The sequence below is a fragment of the Gouania willdenowi genome, chromosome 15 (genome assembly GCF_900634775.1).
Source record: "Gouania willdenowi chromosome 15, fGouWil2.1, whole genome shotgun sequence".
In the NCBI taxonomy this organism is placed as follows: domain Eukaryota; kingdom Metazoa; phylum Chordata; class Actinopteri; order Blenniiformes; family Gobiesocidae; genus Gouania; species Gouania willdenowi.
In genome coordinates this window covers 15,971,895-15,995,975 of record NC_041058.1, presented here as the reverse complement: position 1 = coordinate 15,995,975, position 24,081 = coordinate 15,971,895, and the positions used below count along the sequence as shown (strand labels likewise).

Sequence of the window (24,081 nt, the reverse complement as noted above, 5' to 3'; positions counted from 1 at the left end):
GCTCACGTCTCAGCACCTTTTAAGGTATATTTAGCACCAGTGGAAATTTGGAAAAATCAATAGAAGCCAGAATGGAAAGTTTTATGTCTTGTTTTCAGAGCAGAGTGGTTCCGATTGCCTTCTCTAATGGTCGACAGCAGAGGATGCTCAGCCTTCATTTGTCTCGGCACAAAACCTCCCACTCATGAATATTAAAAACTTGCGGAATGTGGTTTGAAGAAAATGGGGTTCAACACCAACTTGTCTCTGATTCTAATCGGTAAATGGTTTTGATAAACCAACTCTATATGATGCTATGCCAAAATCACATTTTAACAAGAAAAACATATTTCATAGATAAATATCACCATAAGAGCAACACAAAACAATGAAATGTACAAATTTTAACATCAGAAAAGCTCAGTGAAAATACTCTGGTACTCTTTGTTCTGCTGTCAGATATTTTAGGCTACATTAAACCCTGATTAATGGAGAAGCAGCTCTAGAAAAAGTACAATATCTACAGATACTCAAAAAACAGAATGAAAACTACATGACTATACTTTCAAAACATTTTATACCTAAAATGATACATTTTTCCAACCAAGTAACACAATCTCATGGGGAAGATGATGACTTTCAAACTGAATGTGAAACTGATGTTTGGAATTTATTTTGTGCATTTGCATCATATTGCAGCACTTTTGGGTTAGGGTTATGGTAAATTCCATTTGAATACTTTGGTTAGCCATCCACACAAGGAAGCGCCACAGCATTTTGTGAAGTGCAGCACAAACAAAAAACATGTCACGCAGCATTAATTAATATTGTTTCCTGCAGCACGTAAAATATGAGGAAATTGTGTTGCCGTGCACCAAAAAAATTCCATTTCGTGTTATTGTCACAATTGTTTTGAGACTGGGCTGAACCTCAAAGGTCACAGGGAGATGAAACCTGGCTAACACAAACCTTTGCAATACCAAGCTCATTTTTAAACTGCATAACATTTTTTTTTTTTTCACAAATTGGTGGGTGACACAGAGAAGGGAACGTTATTATATTGCGAAATCGTTAGAATAAGAAGAGCACAATATGCATCCACTTTGCAAATTCCATGAATTGGGTTAAAAGTATTTCAAGGTGAGAGATGTTGGAAAAGATTTCTGTAATTTTAGTATGGCTACTGTTACAATCAGTCATTTTCCTTTGTTTAATCTTTATTATTCTTGTGTTATAGTTTATTTTACGTTTCACTTTAAGTTTCTTTCAACCACTTGTTTATATTCTTTTAGATGACAGTTAACTACAAGATATGACAACATACAAAATAGTTTAATTTAAACGTGTCAGGGTCCATTTTCTCCCTCTGTCCCCTCCCCTTTGCTGTTTATTTATTTCTTTTTTTTACACATGGTTCGATATTTCTCTGTACGTTTGCCAATCTGCAATCAGAGCTCTGTTTCCAACGACACAGATACATTGCCCCAGTGGCAGGGGAGAACCTGGTCTGCCCTGTTTGCCTTATTTGGATAAGTGACGTCAGTTAATTTCAGTTTTCCTGTCAATACTGCGTGACTTCAGTGATGGTTTTGACTAAGACCTGTTTTTGAATGAGACGTGGTGGAACATTTTGGAATATACCACATTCAACGCTCATCCTGTCTCCCTCATGGATGGATGGATGGATTGATTGGTGGGATAGGTAAAGATAGAGTTCCTGAATGGTACGAACAAGGATTTCTGTATTTTCCATTCGTTAAATCAGCTTTAAATACTCTTTCTGTTGCCAGGAAAGTTGCATTAGGAGAATCAATGAAGGTAATGTCAATATTAGAGAAAATAAATGTACTTCAACTGTCTCACCCTCCAATCCCAGTTTAATGTCTTGTCTCTGGCCTATTTCTTCACTCTTCCCTGCGTAGTTGAAGTCTTTCTAAGTCTAGCTGCCTCCGACCCAGTGCCCACTCATCCTCAGGTCCTTCCTTATCTACTGCCTCTCTCTCTTACTCCCTCCTCCCATCACAGTCTTACAACTGCCAAAAGACTAGCAAAGCGCAGCACAACCCCAGATTCCATCAACAGAGAATAGATGGGATCACAAATAACCTCCGCTCTGGTGTTGTGAAAATATTGGATCTTTCAGTTGTTGTTGCCTCTGAACTCGTCCATACCACCAGGGATTAAGAATGCTGGACTGAAGTAAGACACGACAACAAGGGTTTGTACTTTTTCTTTTTAGGAATATAGCTAAATGAGTAACTCGTCTGTGTATCAATTTAGTTCTAAATCACAAGAAAGTGGATGAAAGTTAAAAGGACAGTGAAAGACAACTAAAGTTGGACAATCTGCTCGGGCTTTGTTGCAGCTGGATCTGTCCGGTGCTTCTGATTTGACTCAGGTCAGTACTTTCTGGCTCTGCGCCGCAGTGCTGGGCGATGACCAACAGTGGTCTTCCAAGATGTTGACCCTGGATGGCCTGGAGATGATTGCCGTTCTGGTGGTCATGGGTCTCTTCATCAAAGTTTTGGAACAGTTTGGGATGTTCGAGCCTGTTGGTGGGGAAGGTACTGGACTTTTCTTTCATAGATTGTGAAGTTTGTTAAAGAAGGATGTTTTGAATGGTAAATACTTAAAAAGTTATTTCCATGTAGATGGTTATTTGTATCTGCAGGTATTCTAAACAGTTTTGTTACAACTCTGCCATAAGTCAACACTCTGTCCTAGCATCTTTCTCTCTATCTGTCTTTCTAAATTTCTCCATCACTCACATGCTTGCAGGGTAACTTTAGATGTGTGTGCGGCCTCACTCCATCTCTCGGGTGAGGGCTTTTACCTTTTAATCGATATCACTATGGACAGAGTGGGTCTGAGTGCTGTGTCGAGGTACTTCTGTGACTGAATGTCAGCCTCACTCTTAGTCACATATACCGTATGGCCCAACTATGGGAAAGTATGATAAGTACGATATGAATATATTTTGGGTTAGAATGGCTTTGTCTGAAAACAATGTTTCTGTTATTTTGAAATCATCCTGTCCCATTGTAAAAAAAAAGAATAAAGAAAAACTTTACAAGAATTGATTTGTAGTAGCCGTAGTTTAGCAAAAAAGCTAATGTTCTATAGTTACACAATACTCCTTCTGCATGTGGTGAAGATTTCTGACATGTTCTTATTCACCTTCAGTCCAAACCCTTGTCTAGCCAGTTTTATCAGAATAATCCATATTTGTTCCCTCATACATTCAATTGCTTTTCTTTGTTCACACATGCTTTTGTCCACAGATGTGATTCTTATCACAATCCTTTATTATTCTTCACTGCCCAATAATCTGTGTCCTATTGGCAATGTACAGTAGTTCTTTATATTAGTAAGATTTTAGGTTTTCTTCCATCTTCCTTTAACTCTCAATGCTAGGGTTTATAAACTGTAAAAACTGCAATGAGTAAATGCTTTCTTCATTAGATTGTTTCGAATGCTTTCTGATGAAATGCTCTCTCCATCACTGATTTTCAGTCTGGACTTCACCCAGCAGTCAAAGCGTGCCAACAGCTTTGTCATCTCAAAAGAAGTTTAGTTTGGAAACTTGTTGAGAGTCCGGACAGACACAAACAAATTTAAAAGACAACAGAGGCCCCATTTATCCTCCCATTGTGCTCCTACCCTCATTTTTTTTATATTTAAACTAGAAAATTGAGCTCCTAGTAAAAGATTAAAAGTGTGCTTGTGTGTGTGCGTTTTCCAACTCTTCAGGAGTACTTAACCTAATGAATCTGTCCTAATGGAACAAAGTCTAAATGGAAAAATGACAGCACTATACTATGCAGAATCACTAAAGCCGTTGAACATGTTGTTATACCTACTTTAGTTTGTGCTGGACCTGATATTCTTCTTTAGTGTATTTGCAAACCCTGTTGTGTTGATGACGCTACATTTTTAGTTTGTGGTCATATTTCTTTGAGTGTGTGTTCCTTTTTTAGTAATGCTTTTTTTCCAGTCGGTTCTAGTTTATTGTGTCTTTGTACCTTTATGATTTTTAGTTGGATTTTGGTCTTTGTTGATGGTTGTATCCATCTGTGCTTTTAGGGCCTATACAAAGCTACATTTCCTTTTATCGCGCTAACTTCTGGGATTTATTCAGTGTGTGCTGGACTACGAAGCTGGCTAACATCTTACGTAGCTAAATCACCATGGTAACTAACCTGGTCGTGACCAGGGTTTGTTTTGGATAAGATCTGAGCGAGTACTAAAGTCCCGCCTCCTTACCAATCAGTTCTCTTAGAAAACGACCTGCAACAAAAGGTGATATGTGAACCCGTCTCTATGTGGATCTGATGTGACGCTGACAGGAGAAAGAGATTATTTAGACATTGATGCAATCTTTTCATTTATAGATGACATCCTATAGGAAATATAGAGGTTTTATCTGATAAACTGATAAAGTAAAATAAGTCAGCTTATAAAGCCTGCGTGCATCGGGCGCTTTCAGACCGATACATTTATCAATGAATGAATGAATGAATTTATTCATTCATTAGTCAGAAATGTGAAGGGGGCATCATATTTACACATCGGGCTCCTGCACTTTGTTTCCCCTGTGCTTATAGTAATAGTGTTTTCTTCATTGAATTGGGTTGTTAGCTATGTGTCCAACCCCAACCTAAAGAAGTGGATTGCACTTAGTCAGGCCTCTACCATTAGACCTGTCCAACTTGTGTGTCCCACCTGATGACTAAGCTCCTGCTGGTATAGCTCTTAAGGTCACTGAGGCACGCAAACCCCCTGACCACAATAAGGTGGCAATCCCTCAAGGGGGAAACTGAAAAATAAAATAAAATATCCATTGAGATTTTATCAACCAACAACATAACATATATCTTAACTGTATCATTTTGATTTTGGTTCTGTGTTGATGAGTTCACCCCGAGGGAGGGGCCGTGGAGTCTTCTGGGGTTTTGGTCAAACAGTTTGGGTCTGATGGGAGTTAATTTGAACAGTAGTGGCCGTTTCAGTCTCCCTAAATGGTGACCAATCCTCTGTTGGCTCTGTCATGGTAGCCATGGTAACCATTGAGTATGGTCTGGTGACAACAGGGGGTGAAATGGGGGAAGGGTGGCCGGGGGGCTTCGGGCTCGTAGGTGGGCCCTGGCCACCTCTGCAATGGCCTTGGAGTCAGTTGAAATGTGCACCTCAGCCCTGGTGGTGATGGTGGGACATGGTTGGGCTGTGGGGGGGGGGGGTCTCTGGTGGTGATGAAACCCTGTCTCCCCCTCTCTCACCTCCTCCCCCTGCTTATTCACATCTTTTACACGAGATATGATGAGAGCTTCCACTTGCTCCGGCGTCTCATCCTGTAAACACATCCCCCGATTGGGTCTAGCCCAGGATGAGGCTGTCTGGATCTGGTCTCGCCAGTCTGCTGCTGTGGGCATGCCCAGGAGGGTTTCAAACTCAGCCTCCATGACCACCGTGTAGTGGTGTCTGTGTAATGGCAGTGCGTAATGCGCTCATTAGAGCAATATTTCGGGGCTACAAAGTAGTCCCATGGGTCAAATTATTGTGGCTGAAAGCCTGGCTCTCTGTAGCTTGCTAATACTCGTTTAAAAATGTGCAAGAACAGAGTGTAATAGGTGAAATCTGAGCATGCAGTCAGGAATCATAATTTTTGATTTAAGGGGCCAAGACATTTATTTGGGGGGGCGCTGCCCCCTCTTGCCCCTGCGTAGTGCCGGCCCCGGTAGCCAGGCTGAAATCAAGCCGCTTAACTTAGCAAGTTGTAATCGAGGTTCGTAGGACAGCTTCTGTCTGACGGAGAATTATGGGTTCGGTGAAGCCCACTAACAGAGATAAAGCCAGGATATAATTATCTTTGCTTTAGCTTTGTAGTATAGGCTCTTAGGTATTCCTGCTTGTATCTTTACTCCCAGTCTTGTCAGTGTGTCTGTGCTGTTGAGTGATTAGGCGCCCTCCTGTTTTGCACTCAGGTGTTCTTCATTCCTAATCAGCTTTCCCGTGTTTGGGCACCCAAGGTCTATACTACGAAAGGGTTTTCAAAGTGTAGGAGAGTGAGCCCCATATATTCCAAATATACAACGGTTCAACTGTGGGTGGGTCCTATAACAACACAACCTAACTTAAACAGACCACTAATGACAATTAATTACAGCTGCAGGAGGGGGAGGAGGGGTTCCACACCTGCCCACTAACTAACTTGAACGCTACAAGCACAACAACTAACCCTGGATGCGTAACTGCACCGTAACTGTTGCGAAACAACAGCGCAGCTGAAAGGTGTCCATTAAAGTCAATGTGTCAATTTCCACGACATGCAAATCTGCTCCAGCACAGCACCGTCATTGCTGAGTCATGCTGCTGCCCTCTGCAGCAAAAAATGAACACTTTTTTTAAGGCAACCAAGGGAGGGGCAGGCGGGGGGACCAGACCTTTTCGTTGATACCATGGTTGGCCCGATCCAAGCACTTTTAAAATCGTATTTCACATATAAATATTGCATTTATCCGTGGTTGTATCACACATATGTATCATGCGATTACACGTGAATTAGCGGGATCTGCAACAGATGCGTAGCAAAACCGGAGGCGGTGGGGATTGCTGGACTGCAGATTGCGCTGAAGTCACACAGCGGAGCAGTTTCGAGGGTAACACACACGCCTTCCGACACGGAGCGACACAGAGACCGAGAAAGGCTGGGAGCAAAGATATGCAAGTCCATCATTTTGGCCAAATTGCAACATGACATTACATGCTTGAATGAATTATTTTCCACTTTGTTGACAGTTTATTGTGTAGATTATCTGCATAAACAAAACATAGGTCACAAAGTCACATGTGGCAGGTCTTCAGGCTGGCTCCAATGCCCATTTTGCGTTGTAGATCCCACTGCAGTTGTGAGACAGAAGCCGTCAGACAGAGGCAATGGAGGAGGCGCTCTGAGGAAGCTGGCTCGCCGGCTTTCCATGCCATCTCAAGGGCCACATTAGTGAAAAGCAAAATTGACCTTTCAGCTGCATTTATCCAAGTGCAAGTAAATAAATTCTGTTTACAAGTAAAATAATTTATTGCGATGGGTGCATGTGTTAGAGGATCGGGCAAGGTGATTAATTGCATGTGATTAATTACACCTAATTTATATATTGTATAGAGCGGCTGGAACAGGAGAGCTACCAACAGTCTGCAGCAAGAAGACTGGTCACACTAGTGCAGATAAGCTTCTGAGCCAAAGAACATTGTATATTTTAGGCAATAAAGCAAAACCTGAATATCTAAATGTGTGTATATGTCCAAACTTAGCCTGGACATCAGTTGTATAACATTTATTTATCCTCATTTCTTACTAAACTCTTTCTTGCCCAACTCATGGTGAGCCTTTTTCACATGTAACAGAGTGATGTAAGTAAAGTAAGAAAACGCTCTATCTTTAGCGAGCATTGCTAATGAACCATTGATTACACATACTCACCTAACATACTTTGGTGGGGAAATGAGGAAACTGGATGGGAGTGAATGAGGGTGTATGCAGTAATAATAAGTCACATTCTGGTCTGGCAGTTTACGAGGCTCTGATAGATTTAAAGCTGATAGCTAATGGCTGTAGTTCGTTCAAGTTTATGAGGTGGAAATTGAACTGATATTCTCTGTGAGATGGCAAAGTGCCAGAGATAAAATTTGGAAAAGCAAAGCAGTTTTCCCTACTTTACTCTTGTTTCCTCAAATAAACTTATCATCTTTGTTACCAAAGATGACAAGTTACAAAGCAAATTTAATAATATAATTCTCCTCTCAAAGATTTATTCTTTGGGTTTTTGGAGTTTTAACTCCCTACAGACTAAGCTGTTGTTGCTTGAATGTATTTTTGGAAGTTCCTGGTCACTTACAGTATATCCTAAAAAGGACAGGCTTCATGTTACTTTCACTACTCAACATTGGTTTCCTTCTATAAAACTACAAAAACAACACTGAAACCGGGCTTTTGATGGCAACATTATTATTATTTTGCTATCTCGGTCAGAGTTGAATCCTCCAAGTCCCTCCCCCGACATTCTCCACACACGCAAATTCCTCCTCATCCTGGACATGCCAAGTGTCACCACTTGCCCCGTTTTTTTGATTTTGATTGTTTTATCTTACCATCGCCACACTCTCAATGGTCCACTTAGTTCCACACATCATCTGGTCGAGTGTCCGTTGCTGAGAGCTGCTGGGAACTTCAGCATCAACTTTCGTAGCGCCATTTTCTGTCTCGTAAACTCCCTTCCTCTCCCTCTGAGCTCTGCCCATCACGGGGGATCTCTCATCCAAAGGTGGGCTGCTGTCACCTACATGTCACCAGTTGGTCACTACATCATGGTACAAGTTAGATATTCACCGGATAGCTTCGTCACACTGTATTCTAGCAACCCCAGCCGAAAAACACAATTCATGTCTATATTACTAAACCAAATAACGTATATAGACATGAATGGCACTCAATGAGTTAAAGGCAAACTAATGCATTTATAAGAACTGGAATATTTGAATCTTCTTTCATATCCTGAAGAAATGATGGATAACTATGTTGTAAACATTATGTATAAATTTATATCCTCATGTTTCAGCTTCATCAGTCCTACCGGACCATATTTAGTGCTAATTGTGACTACTTGACACCCCCAAATATTCTAGTAATGAAAACATTTCTTCATCTTTATCTTCAGGGGGTTGAAAATACAAATGATGGAATTATTACAACAGCACTGAAATTGCATGTTCTCCCCTAAGTTGGTGGCTATGCTCCAAGTGGTTTTTACAGAGTTAATGCAATGTGCATTTTAGGTGTATTATTTGTTGGATACTTAAACAACTGGTTTCCTTAGCATTTGTTTCAAGGCTACACATACAGTATGACTGCACTGCTCATTCTGAAGGTCTTGGCGTAGATTTCCTGCCACAATAGAAGTTTATGTTTCCATATTTGGTATTCACCTTGTTCTTGCAGAGAGCAATAACATCAGGTGTGACGAAGCACAAGCTCACGCTGGTGGCGTTTACAGTCATGGCATGGACATGTGTAGCTTTTTATGAAACTTGTTCTATTATATTCATGATGGCAAAAAACATCAGGCCATATTTGAATTTACTGTCTCCCCACATGCAGCCAAAGTGTTTATTCCTACATTCCTACAATGACCCAAAGCACACAGTGGAAGCAACTAAAGAATGCTGGCCATTGATAATCTGAATAACCAATTTCCAACTTATTAAATAAAGGAAATGGACAAATAACTCTTAAAACAATACCCAAAAGGTAAAACTGAAAGTCTGCACAAAAATATTGCCACTGATCTTATTCTGCATCTGCTGTGCTGGCTGACAGATGAAAAAAGTCCCATTGCTTCTTCCTAGTCTTCAATGTCTTTCCTCTAATGGTACGCCATCAGGGCCTTAGTGAACACAATATGCTCAATTCCACTCTGTAACAACATCCATTTGTTGTAAACAATCTGTCAGCAAATGATTTTTCCTGCTTAAGAGGCATTTGACTTTGTGTCTATTCTGTTTTCTGTACACGTTTTTAATGTTGTTTTTCAGGAAGTGAGAAATATGATGAAAATAAGGGAGAGGGGGATAAGTGCTGGTAAATTGAATAGTGGTCAGCAGATGAGCCATTTGTGTCTAAGTACACCCATCTACCCTTATTGTAGTTGTGTTATATTGGACATGTCAGCGAATGGCGAGTGTTCTGTGTGTAGATCAGTGCTTATAGTGTTTCTAAGGTGAGCTATGCTGTCTAACACTCAAATTATATAGAATGTTTAGTTGAAAACTAATTTAGAGGCTGCCATCATGAGGTCAAGCCGTCTTAACTCTTCATTCGTTTAGGGAGGATTCATGCTTTGCTTCTGGGGAAAGATGAAACGAGCACAGTTACATGGTGATGTTGCTCTATTTGTGGCATTTACAGCATATCTCTTACAAGTGGCATACAACTGCAGAGTATAGTGAAGAGGAATTTTCATTCTCTGCCCCTCCGATGGCAAGATGAGAGCAGGGCCACAAGAGGATCAGACAGAAGCTTTTCAATAAACAACTCTCTATTCTCCTCCATCCCTCTCAGCCTGCTTCTCTCTTAGCTTTTTATTTCCCTCTCTCTTGTTTTTGTCACTTTCTGTCTATTTTTTTTTTTTCTGGCTTCCCTTTCATTGTTTCGATTACAGCACTTGTACTGTATATGGCTGAAGGGGGCTGTGGATGGCAGCTGCTTGACTGATGAAAGCGCAGAAGTTGTCAGTGTTTCTGTGCTTTTCTCTAACTCACATCTGCAGACAAGTGATGCTGTTTGTTAGATTGTGTTGTGAACACATCAGTGCACACACTCACACACACACACACCAGTGTTAATTTTATGTAGGATTTCATTTAGGGCTGCTCGATTATAGAAAAAAATAATAATCACTATTATTATTCATTTTTGTACAAAAAAAACATAAAATATATTCTTTAAAAATAAATAAAATCCTTCAAACACTAAAATTGTTAACTTTTGCACAAAACAAAACACTTCTTACACATGATGTGTCTTTGCTCTAGATCTTCATCATCAAACCCAAAGTGTTCCCATAGAAGAGAATTTGACTTGCCACTTGTTTACCAAGTGTTTTTGTTGCATTTCTCCTGCCATGACCACTAGCAACAACTTTCCTCGTGTTAGCCTGTAGGCTAGCTTTAGCTTTGAGAGGGGCGGGGCGGAGGGGAGGAGCTTTCATGTGCGTGGATTTAGCAAATAAAACTTATGTACAAAATGAAAAAAAAAAATATTTTTTCTAATAATTGTTTTTTCTCGATTAAGTTATTTTTGTAAATCGTTGACTGTAATTATCAAAATGGTAATCGATTTTCAATTAATTGAGCAGCCCTAGTTTTTTTTATGCCGACAACTTTTTTCCTCCTGACGTATTTCGACTGTCAACTGCCAGTCTTCCTCAGAGGCGTCTGCTGATTGCTTTGTGTCCTTATGAGTTTATCTGTTTATTGGATTCCTTTTGGGAAGAAAAAATTAACTTGTTGGATTTATCCCCCTTAAACAGTGCGCTGACACGCTCTGGTGGCTAAAGTTAATGAGTAATGACGGACTATTGAAGACACACAAACCCTGAGGATAGAAGATTTTCGTTGACTAAAAAAATGTGTCATAGTTTTTGCCGACTACATTTTTCTAAGTGATAATTACTAGACAATGACTAATATTTATCTTGTGTATATTAATTGTCAGTCCTAAAGAAAGATGAAGATGTTTGATATTTTTAATCGACTAATAAAAACTAAACTATAACGACAGTAAAATAGCGCATGCACACACAGAGCCTCATATCTGGCATTTCTCTCCTCTAAGTAGGTTTTTTTTAGGATTTATTTACCACCTATTTTACAATACTGTAGTAAAATAATCTCTTGGAGCTTCAAAGCAGAATTTCCAAGCAAAATGCGCAATATAAAATAAATAATTTTACCTGAAAGGATCCCGAGCTGTCGAGAAGCTCCATTGTCTGTCTTTAAATACTAAAACCTGCTGTTTCTGTGAATAGACTGAAAGCATTAATACAGAAAATCAGTCAAAAAGCTCATTCCCAGAAGCTATAAGAAAGCAGGCCGTGTAGAAAGAAAGTTTTCAAAGCTAAACATGGCAGAGGTTTGTCAGGAGCTGAATATGTAAACCAGACAATCGGAAAATACCATTGTCACTCTTGATTTAAAGTTAAACTAAAGAAAAACATTGACCTTTAGCTTTGATTATATTAAAATCTTACTTCCTTTAATACTTTCCATCTAATGTAACTTCCTGCGAAAAATTAGTTTCAGGTAAAAATGTCTCTGCAGTCCATAGTCCACTTTAGACCTGCAACAGGAGGATATTACCGTACTTGTACTAAAGATGCCATGTGAAGAATAGTGCCTCATTCATTAGGACGTTGAAGAGTAATACAGGTAGTAAGTGGTGGAAAGTGGTCATAAATAATGCAAATATGATGTGAGTATCTTCCAAAACATCAAACAGAGAGGAAAGGGGGAAATCCATACACACAGGAGTAATAATAGTGTATTGGGAATCTTTACAAAATCTTAATTTCAGCTTCCTAACTAACTGACAGCATGACTAAATACACAGAGAACAGGTAAACACTGCGTTGTTGCTGGTTATGATGAATAAGAAGACACACAAATTAATCCTAGTGTGTATACATGAAAGGAAATCAAAGACTTTACTTTGTCCATTTTGGAAAGGATTAGCATTAGGATGGAGATAATACTGTAAGCTTTTATTGTGATTTTGCTCTGAATGCAACGACAACAAAAACAATTTTTCCGTCTCGGACAACATTAAACAACGCTAATCCCTTATCCACTGAGCATTCTTTAGTTCGTTATATGTTTAATATGCTGCACTTTATTCTGAAGTATTTACTTTATTTTGTATTGGAAATTGCATGACTAAATCATATTGAACTCATACGAATGTGTTTGATCCACAGCATTGGATCTGCTGTCACTATGATCTCAGCATTCACTTGTTTGTCATAAAAATTGAAATCTAAAGTCTTGAATAGATTTTTTAATTCCTTCACGTTGAATATAACTATAATGATAATATCTGAAAAAAAAAAAAAAAAACATCAACAGATTTTCCACGAGGTTGCTGTGTGTAGTGTGTGTTTATCTTTGTAGGGCTTCCATTTGTGAGAGCATGCTTGCGAGCACGTCCGCGGATTCTATTGATTGGTTTAGGATGTTTCGTTTGTTTGGCTTCTAGCATCAAACTGTTAAGAAGAGTGTTTACAAATGATAGAAATAGGTTCAATAACTTGTTGTAAGCTTTGCAAATCCAGTTTGCATTGACCCACATGCCTTTAAATAGCTCCGAGTGCATTAGAAAAAGCCTGAGAGATTCAAAGTACTTTCAGGTAATTTCATGTGATGTGACTGAGTGATGTTCAAATAGCAAACGTGACAATAGGCCTCTCAGCAGGTCTGTGTGTGTGTTTGCATTAGGATTCTGGTCATTGATAAAAGCCACTGATGCTAAATTTAAACGACAACTAAAGGAGGAGTGAAACCAGTGACTGATGAAAACTCCTACCATTTAGTGCCCTCTACAGGTGGAAAAGGTAACGACTCAATGATGTAATTTGGTTATTTGTTGTTGGTTTTTTTTATTCAACCACGTTCTGCTTTTATAAAGAAATAATAATTATAATAATAAAGCTAGCATGCATTTAAAAAATATTTTATTATGAATACAAAAATAACAACACTAATTATTATCAATATCAAAGCAAGACGTACATTTTTTTTTATTATTGCAATAAATAAAATATATCTGATTCTGACTCTGATTGGCTTCCAATTAAAACCTTATTTTTCTCTTTATTGTGACAGGTAGACTATGCATACGGACTCAGGTCACTCCTCCAAACATTAAGACAGACAATTACCATACTAGCAGGCACATGAAGAACTTTTTTTTTTTATATTTTGGAAGAATTATGGGGGAAATACAGCCTCACTCAATGAGAAAGACCAGGAAGAGACAAATGGGGCGGGACCAATGGGATGTGACCGACAGAGCATGAACATGTGACCTACTAAAGGAGATGTAGTTTTGCACACCAACATTTACACAGGTGAATTTAGTCTTCCAGATGCACCTGATTTTTTTTTTTTTTTTTTTTGCATCTTTTGTATTTTGAGCTTTCTGTTTTTGGAGTGATGCTCAAGTCCCACATAGAAGAAATGAAGTACAGTCTCAATAGTTACTGATCTATGCAAAAAGATGTCTGTCGCTTCACTTGTCTAATAGGAAACACACAAAGCAATTTCACACACACACACACATACATACACACACATACACTCCACCTTAGACATTTTAATCAATTATGATAGAAATAATTGCCCAGGTAGATGTCTATATATGGGCTATTTCAATTACATGGTGTGTCTGGCTTTGGCAAACTGCCCCTCAGGGACTAATCAACTAAGAGTGATTATACTTCTACAGTTTTATGCTCTGTCTCACTGTGCGTTTGTAGGGATATTAATATTTTAACTAGAATATAATTGAGGTAATGTTTAGGTTATAAAAGTACATCATCCATCAGGTTATACACCTGCATTATTATGTAGTGTATTATCCTCCGCCACAAAGTGTGGAAGGGAGTAATAGGTTTGAGCTCTGTCAGTTCGTCTGTGCACCCGTCCGTCCGAGTTAAAGGGGACAGCTTTTCTCAGAAATTGTAGGTAGGATACCCAAATTCAGTGTGTGGCTTCAGGGTATCAATATATTGATGGAGTTAGAAAATGAGAAGCGCGCAATTATTTTTTTTGGAGTTATTACCCTCGTTGCGTCTTTTTTTTTTTTTTTTTGCCGGGGGATGTTGATGACTGTGTCTTCTTGTTGGTATTGTATTGTATATGTAATCATTTACATTGATATTATGTAGTTTTTTAGAAATCTCTGGTCATTAATAAATATTGCTGCCCCTGATAGGAGTTTTTAATGTGATAAGTGGCATTTTTGCAAGCTAATTATATCACAGAGACTTTAGTTCCCGAGCAAAGCACCATTTTCTCTCTCCTGGGAACAGTTTGCACTGCATTTCAACCCCGCAATTTTGCGTCTGTGATCATATAATGGAATAAAACACATTGATTAATCTAAATCTTACATAATATTTTGCATTGGGTCAAGCACCCTTATCCCTGTTCTCTCCATGCAGGGTTTGCATATTCTCTGAGCTTACAATAATTTACTCCTTGTGCTTTCCCTCCCTCTACAGTAATGAAAAACATTTACCTCACATTTGTTTCAATGCACTGCCTCAGGATAGTAGAGTAGCCTTGCAAATCAAGTCAGCTATGAATAACAATATCAATATTTTAAAAACATGAATCAGATTTTAAATCTTTGAGTTTTTACTAGTATCATATTCTAAGGTCTACTAGTGGCACAAAATTGTCTGCTAGTAGATTATTATGCTTTACGAGTAAGGTCTACTCACGCATAAGTACGACAAAAACCTTTACTAGTAAACAAAGTACAACTAGTACACTCAAAATCTCACTAATAGTACTAGTGGACTGTTTGTAATCTGTTAGTAGTACTAGTAAAACCAAAAAATTCACTACTAGTATCAGTAGACCTAATACAAATGAAGTAGGAGGGATTATAATAAAATCCAGCTCCCTGATTGGTTGTAATATTTTCAAAAGCCAATGGCAAGCCTGAATTAGCTTTTCCTTGCCCCCTTATTAGCATACATGGCTTATTAGTGACACATTTTGTATTTAAAGTGTACTTTCAAACTAATAAACCAAAGTTGAGTATATATACTCCAAATGTAAGTACTAGAAGAACTGATATCAAATTCATGCTCAAACGGATTTCCCTACAAACTAACCACAAATAGGCAAGTCAAAATATTGACAAAAATGCTCGTAGTGGCAAAATCAGAAATTTGTTAGGGGCAAATTTGTATGAAAGGGCGGAATGTAAAAAACCTTGCCTGCAAGATGGATTCTCCTGGTGTTCACAAACACCAGAATCCATCTTGTACTGTTCCCACCTTTGCCTTTCGAAACCGAACCGAACAGATTAGAACCAATCATGAGGCAGTGTTGTGGTTTATCGCGGGATATACGGGTGTGACGGAGGCAGAAGCGCATGCGCAGTTGCGGGGAGAGGAACTAGCTGGGCTACCGCTATTAGCATAGCTCTGAAACAAAATATAAAGATGTCGATGCAGGAGGATGATTAACGTGCCCTTAACTCACATACTTGTGTTGCAAAAACAGCAAAAGTCACTCAACGACATAATGGCCGCAGCATTACTATCCCGAAATAAAGTTTTCACCAGCAGAGCCTTGTTGTTGTAGCAGCGTCTCTGTGGCACATGCCGAAGACGACATCATCATTTGTTACCGTGTGATTGGCTAAAACAAATCATGGTGGACAGGCACTTCGCCCAATCAGCTTCAAGCATTCTCTTCACGTCCCTCCCTGGTTTCCGAAAAGAATCGCCAGACACAAACCCAGATCGATGGAGGGCTACACATCAATCTGGCTCTTGCCAGGTTCGGATATAAAGTTAAACACGCTAATCACAAGACCTCCTGATTTTTTTTTTTTATTTCAGACACTAAAAGCTAATTAGAAAACCTTTTGAAATCAGTGCTGCTAGCTTTAAATGTTGACAAATGAAGCTAACATGTTTATTTTGTCCGTTCCACATTTGCTTTCACTTTGTGCTTGTGTAGCAATTTTTCAAACCGTTTATTTTATTCGCACAAATCCTAAACCATTTTAACTTTATGGCTAGACTAAAAGAAGCTAAGCTAAGCTAGCCTCACATGTTTTGGTCATCAATAGAAATAATGAAGGACTTGGCAGATTTAAATACCACTACACTTTATTTAAAAGTGACATGTTTAGCAGTTGTTTTGAGCTGTAAGTTGACAGACCTGTTCCTATCAGAGTGAGTACAGCCATTGTTGAGTATATTAAACAGCAGTATGATTTGATGTCAGCTTTAGAAGCAACCAAGAAAGAGAATCTGTGGGATCACTGCCTTGTAAGTCATATCCCAGAGCTATCAAATCTCAGCAAGAATTGCACCAAAAATGAAAGTTAAAGGCTTGCTACTTTGTTATCTGCTTCACATTCATCTTACGACTCTGTCTTGTTTTTAAGACAGATATCCCAATCCTTTAGAACAGGAAATGGCACGCTATCGTAACCAGCTTTAATCTTTTAGTGTTTGGTCTCTGATTATAATTTTAGTGACTGTATTTAAGTGTTTACTGGCCTAAATGTGTCATAGTGTTTGGGATTTATGTAGGGCATTAAGATATAATCCTATTCATGAACACAAATCCATTGTTTTGCTACTTAAATGTTGTTGTTTTTACTTGTCCAGGCTCACAAGGTTGTTGTAAATGTCATCCCAGGACAGGTGGATCATTCCGTCCTTCAACATGTCTGTGTCTGATTGTTTTCAATTGTACCTTCCTCTCCATCATCTGGTCCAGACAGCAGCATGTGGCAGAAATTCATGTACAATATCCATCCAGTAGTGGCTTTTTTTGTGTACCATTTTTGTCAGTTAAGTGGCAGATGACACCAGCAGCAAATTCTTATTATGTGTTACCAGTAATTGGTGTTTGCCTCCCAGCGATGTGGTTGTTGGTGGTGGTGTTGGTCTGATCTGAGTTCGTCCATTGCATTTTCAGATGCCGTCTTTTATTACTGATCTCCTGAATTTGAGTAATTGTGTTTATGACCTTCAAATAACTGCTTCTATCCTTGCCCTCCTTTATTATTCATTCCTTCCCTATTTTATCCCTCCTCTCTGTCTTATTACTGACCCAATTAAGCATGGGGAGGGACATGGCAGTAGTAGAATTGAGGAGGGTCGGCAAAACAGAAGGACGAAGAGGACAGATCGTGGAGTGAGTTTGAAAGTCTGTCGTTAGAAACCTGGAAAGAGGAACACAACAATACTCAGCAACAGCTTGCCAAGAAAGACAACGCATTGTCCGGACTTCACCTTGAACTTACCCAACCTTTGACACTCTTAGGGGAGGAAAGGAGAAGTTGACATTCCTGCTGCTACGCACTCTAGAGAAAGCAGTGAGGAGAATAACGATCTACAGCATGCTGAGAGGAAGAAGTAGGCGGGGAGCTGTGCGGTGGTGGCTGAGCCCCTGCATGCAGAAGGAGACCGGGCGAAGAAGGCACGGAGACAGAGACGAGCTGTGCATTCCTGGCTGGAAACAAGGGGTGGGGTGGGGGGGGACCTGGTCGCCCCAAGGCCAGTGAAAGATTTTTATTGGCACGACCAGAAAAAAAAGAAGAGAAAAGGATGTATCAGTTGATTCGAGAGACGTGGGAGATGGAGGGGCTGCAAACTGTGGGCATCCTGTTGGTGGTCTGCAGCTCCCTAAAACTAATGCACTTTTTGGGACTTATCGACATTTCAATGGACGGTAAGTGAATGACAAACAACAAGTGCTGGAGACAGAATGATACATTTAAAGAGGACATACTGAGGATCCCTTAATTGCAAAAGGCAAATGTTAAATACATCGTTTTGTGCTTGGAAATTAAAAAAAAAAACCAAAATTGCAATAGTTTTGAAGTCCAGTCATAGACCCTTTCCCTCGTTTGTGTGAAACAAACTTTGTACATAGTTACAATTAATTACATTACTATCTACAAATGTGTTATTGGTGATGGGATTTCACATTTTTATTGACCAGTTTGCTTTCCATCAATAGCCACACTGTGTACTTTCTGTGTTTTCAGAAGAAAACACACCAACAATGGAGAATATGGTTGTATCAGCCTCGTACAGTATAGTTTTTACTCTTTGCCTTTTGTTAACAATCCTCATAAAACAGCCTGGAAAGCACAAGGCCCTTACAGGTGATCATACCTGTTGTAGCAAAATACCCATGAGGCACAGAGAAAGCGGACTTCACGCTGGATCAAAAAAGTCGATGTCGAAGCAATCTTTATGTTTTTCTTGGTTTATTACAATATTTACAAATTTCTAACAACTTGATGTTTCCTCATGTCACTCAGGTTACCGGTAAAAAACATTTACCTACCCAGTGCTCCCCCTTCTATGTACCTGCCCCGCTAATGAAGTATCACTGTAGAATTTACCCAGTGCAAACTACCAAATACACAAAAAACAAACAAATTTATCTTTAAATAAACAATAACTTTTACATTTAATAAAGTTTGGCAGCCATTCCTAAAATACATGGAAACTTTTAAAATGTGCACCATACCATATCAGCAAAAATCAGCCACGTCTTAAATGTGATGATTTATTATTTATTTATTGTTTTTGTTTTTTTTTGTCTTTCTTTCTTTTTTTTTGTATTTGTTTTTTTAATGGTATTTAAATTGCTTAGTTGGTCAGTTTTGAATGTCTAGTTATGTTGTTTTTTATGTTGGAGTTTTTGTTTGGAAAATGTACAGCAAAGAAAAAAATTATTGTAGTTTCTATGTTATCATAAGCTGTCAAAAAACATAAACAAAATTGTAAAAAACAGTAACTTAATTAACCACTTTAAGATAAAACACTAGATTATTTAAACCGTGAAAATGGCTCCAACAATACCATTGTGAAAGTCCAGGTCAAATATTAATTTAATAGTGCTCTCAGTGCTCCACTTGTTAAGAATTTCACCATCCTTCTTTATTGACAGTTGAGTGAGTTGCCCCTTGTGGTGGTGAGCGACCCACTATGCCTGCTGGGGGTGGGGTTTTAAGGCCCTCGGGAGATTTGTAAGGTACCCGTATTGCAGTTTGTTGTTGACTTCAACCTATCGTAACTCTGGCTAAATCTGTGACCAAGTTGCCACCAAATTGTTGCAGCCCTGCTGTTTCTTTGTGAGATCCAGATGAGGGAAAAGTCTCATTATTCTCACAATGCACATTGAAATGTTGGTTACATTGGGCAACAATCTGTACTCCTTACATAATTACCCATGTCCCATGTCTACGTGTTGATGTACTATGACAAATCCATAATCTCTGACTGATGGAGGCTTTTTTCTGTAATTGAAGAATTACATTTTTTCAAGAAACTCAAGAGAATCTTCGATCGTACAGGTTTAGGAAACATGTTTTGCAGGATATTTCCAAAAATGTGTTGGTAGCTTTTTGTCCCTCTATTCCTCAAGAGTTGTGATGATCTGTCAATGTAGAATTTGGAAAATTAAACACTATTATACTAATGTTAATTGAATGATCAAAAAACAACAGCCTGGATCCATGCTGTAATGCAACACATTAAGAACTATGTTTATATTTGTGCACTTCTGCATCTACACAAACCTCAAAATAAAACTTAACATCAAAGTACAAAGAAAAAAAAAGATCACACTATATGAAGAGGATGGGCTCCTGAAGCAAAGCAGTAACCTAGTTCTTTCAACAATGGAGAGTTGCAGCTTTCAGACACTATTCACATACTGTATGTGCTGAATCACTTCAACATACTGAGCTTTGAACATGTACATACACATACATACATACACATACCTACCTACATACATACACATACCTACCTACATACATACACATACCTACCTACATACATATGTACATACTGTATACTTACATATACCTACCTACATACATACATACGTACTATACATACATATACCTACCTACATACATACATACGTACTATACATACTTATACATACATACATACTATACATACATATACCTACTTACCTACCTACCTACCTACATACATACACATACATACTAATACCAACATACATACATATGTACATACTGTATACTTACATACATATACCTACATGCATACATGCACATACCTACCTACATACATACATACATACATACATACACATACCTACATACATACATACATACATACATACATACGTACTATACATACATACATATGTACATACTGTATACTTACATATACCTACCTACATAAATACACATACATACATATACCTACATACATACATACATACATATACCTACCTACCTACATACATACATGAATACATACATCCAGTACATGCATATACACACACAGATACAAATATACATACATACACACACACTCAGTCACACTTTTTGCTTATTACATTTGACAATTGCATCTCTTTCTGTTTTACAGAAAGGTAAAAAATGGGTCCAATCTGTACAACAATAAAGTCCACCTAGTTATTGATAGTGTGCAGTAGTTTCAGCTTTATTCTGATTTGTAAGTGTTGCAGAGGAATCATTATTTTCTTGTTTATTTTCATCTCAGCCGAGGTCATTAGAACAGAAATGTTTTTCCCAGCTTCATCTTTGTAGCATAAATAATTCTCCACTTTATTCCATGCAATTTCTTTGTCAGGTGGGATGGGAAATTAAACAGAGGACCCATGACTAACATTATTATATGCATTACAGTAAAGACCTTCCAATCTTGCTGATTTTTTCCCCTCATCGGCTTATTTTTGCGAGTAGTATAGTCTTAATGTTTGTATCTGATTGGACCTTTTTGGAAGGCTGCTTAACAGACTGATGATTGCTGCAGCATCATGGTTGAGTTGTGTTGAGTAGTTACACTCATGTAAGTGTCATCTGTTGAATTGTGTGTGCAAACTAAGGGCAGGGGGCCACTGGAAGTGTTGTGAGCATCGCTTTTTTTCAGACTGATCTGAAATGGTTTAGAAGTATGTTTTTGAGCTGTTACTGTCAGCTGCTTTTGTACAGTACTGGTGTCATGGGCAATGTTTTACTTCCTGGAGTCTGGTTCTGTTGTTTTATTGTGAAAATCTTTGCTTTGACTTGGGTCAGTGTATGTTTTGGTCATTGAAGTTTCCGTTCAGAAAAGGAAATCGAAAAACAAAAAACAAGTGGTTATTTGATTTTTGTTTTCAAATTGAAAAACCTAAACTAAAATTCAAGGCACATTTCTTCATCAGGATCAAAAAGGGATTAAAAAACATTTAAAAATCGGTTGATTTTTAATTTTTGTTTTTAAAACCAAAAAAACAAAAATACCAGAGGACAAAAACAAAAACAAAAGGTTAGTTTTTATTATGGTGAGACCGGAAGTTGTTCTTTTCGAGTTAAGAGCACATATATGCTGCAAAAATATTGCACCAAAGACGTGAGGAGATTTTGCACAGAAAATGGTTTAATCCCACTCACTGATATATGTAATATGTGCAATATATTTGTAGCGATTTCTGCAGATGACAAAACTTGTTTTGCCATTTCAAAAATTATTTCGGAATACGGTTCCTAAGACATTTTAAACAGCAGGCAAAATATAGAGATAATCCATATATTTTTCTCTTATTTTGAAAAGTAAGTAATGTTTATTTATATAGCACCTTTCACAGACAGAGGTCACAAACAAATATCTGCTCATTCACATTCACACACCGATGGGACAGAGTTGCCATGCAGGCCGCTGGTCAACCACTGGGAGCAACTTGGCCAAGGACACTTTGACACATAGACCAGTATAGACCAGATTGAACCCCCAACCTCTCGATCAGAGGACGACCCCTCTACCACCTGAGCCACTTTCGGTCTCACCATAATAAAAATGGCTGTTTTTTTGTTTTTGTCCTCTGGTATTTCTGTTTTTTTTTTTAGAAACCAAAAATTGTAAATCAATCGATTTTAAACGTTTGTTTATCCATTCTTGAACCTGATGAAGAAATATGCCTTGATTTTGGAAAATGAAATAACCACTCGTATTTAGTTTTTCAATTTCCAATTCTGAACGGAAAGTTCAATGACCAAAACATTCAATGACCGACTTGACTCGAGCGGTCTCCCTTTGCTAAGCCAAGCCAGGAATCTCAGTTTGCACTAAAGCAACATGGAACACTGTTGCATGTGGCAAGCATGTGTGTGTGTAAGGATGGACGTGAATCCCAAAGGTGTGTGTGTGTGTGTGCATGTGTTTCTAACTCTTGTGCTATGGTTGGCAATTTCAGGGAATCCTTCTGCCAGCCAAAGCAAAAAAACCATAAAGCAGCGATTCCTCAAGCTGCTGCCCTGCTGCAAACCTACGACTACCCCCTCAGTCAGTCAATGCAAGTGCCCCTTCACTTTCTACACATTTCTACTGTTTTTCTCCAGCGCCATCCATGACCTCACGGGACTTACACAGACACTGGTGTGAACACCAGAACGTACATACATACTGTAACTATACACTTAGCAAGAGCTGGGAATACATTGAAAAGCTTTGTTAATAATGGACACCTCCTGTCTTTGTATTTTCCAGAAATGAAATGAAATGTGTTTTTGGGCAATGAAACAAGTGTGTTTCTTTTTTTATACATGAAATGATTTAGAAACTAACAGGACTCAACTACTGTATAGATAACATGCTTTGTTGTTTATCATGAATAATTCTGAATAACTTTATAACTATTTTGTGCACAACGTAGTAGAAACTGTCTACACTTTTTGTCATGTTTTTAATTATTTTATTAAATTACCTCTGCGTGCATGGGTCTCTAAACTTTTTTTTAATCATGTTTTACTTTTGTAAATCATGTTAGCACATTTCTGTGAAGCACTTTGATCTACAATTGAATTTGTAAGAAAGGTGCTATATAGATCAAGTTTGAGTGATTGATTAAGCCCAAACTATTGCAAACAAATACAATTTTACACAAGAAAAAAACACATTAAATACCTGTATTTAAAAAAATAAAAATAAATAAACATATATTTCTTATTTATTTCTTATTTTCAAATTATAAACTTATTTGTTTAGAAGTAGTTGTAATTATTCACTGATAAACACTTAATAAACAATCAATTGAATGCATAAATTCTTTAAATTTCTACAGTGGGGACTAAATGCCTTTATTTATTTGGAGTAACTAATTTGTCAAATTACCGTACAAAAAATAAATGGTTTGTATGAAATGACGTGTGCTAATGAAAATGGTGAGTTTTCGATGTCATTCGACACAGAGAGCTCGATGTCAGTCTCACAGCTGCTCTGCAGTGAATATGTGGGTCAGATCAGGACGGTTCCTGGTGTTGTGATGATGGTGATTTCTAAGTTGAATTTATCGGTCTCTCACAGACAGCGTGGAAGATGACTTTGAGTTATCCACTGTGTGCCATCGCCCTGAAAGCATGGACAAACTGCAGGAGCAGACCAAGTTCACTAAGAAGGAGCTGCAGGTTCTCTACAGAGGCTTCAAAAATGTAGGTCTGGCTGAAGAAGACGAGCAAAACCGAATGTACTCGACCTGAAACATGATTTAGTGGGAGTTAAAAGCTGTGTGCTTTGCTTTGGACTGAGGGTTACCACATGGTCCTGTGTGATTTCTCTGCCACATGTGAAATAACGCGTTTTCTCAACTCATTTTTTGTCTCCCAGGAGTGTCCGAGCGGTGTGGTGAACGAGGAGAACTTTAAGACCATTTACTCCCAGTTTTTTCCTCAGGGAGGTGAGTTCTCCAAACACTGACACTGAACATGACGCGTAACCTAATTCTTGAATTCCTTCTATTTCTATT

General features: G+C 38.4%; 1 protein-coding gene across 7 annotated transcripts in view; it reads left to right on the top strand.

Annotated features, from left to right (window-relative positions):
- Positions 1-24,081, top strand: part of LOC114476582 (Kv channel-interacting protein 2) — a 102,063-nt gene that overhangs the window by 72,542 nt on the left and 5,440 nt on the right. For 3 of the 7 annotated variants that reach the window (XM_028468241.1, XM_028468244.1, XM_028468243.1), the window contains exons 1-5: positions 2,012-2,197; positions 2,345-2,543; positions 22,534-22,632; positions 23,643-23,767; positions 23,943-24,012. In XM_028468241.1, the coding sequence (XP_028324042.1) occupies positions 2,438-2,543; positions 22,534-22,632; positions 23,643-23,767; positions 23,943-24,012 (400 nt within the window). In that variant the 5' untranslated portion in view covers positions 2,012-2,197; positions 2,345-2,437. Of the gene's footprint in view, positions 1-2,011; positions 2,198-2,344; positions 2,544-22,533; positions 22,633-23,642; positions 23,768-23,942; positions 24,013-24,081 lie in introns of those variants that run through there. The other 4 variants (XM_028468242.1, XM_028468246.1, XM_028468245.1 and 1 more) reach the window with 4 other exon arrangements.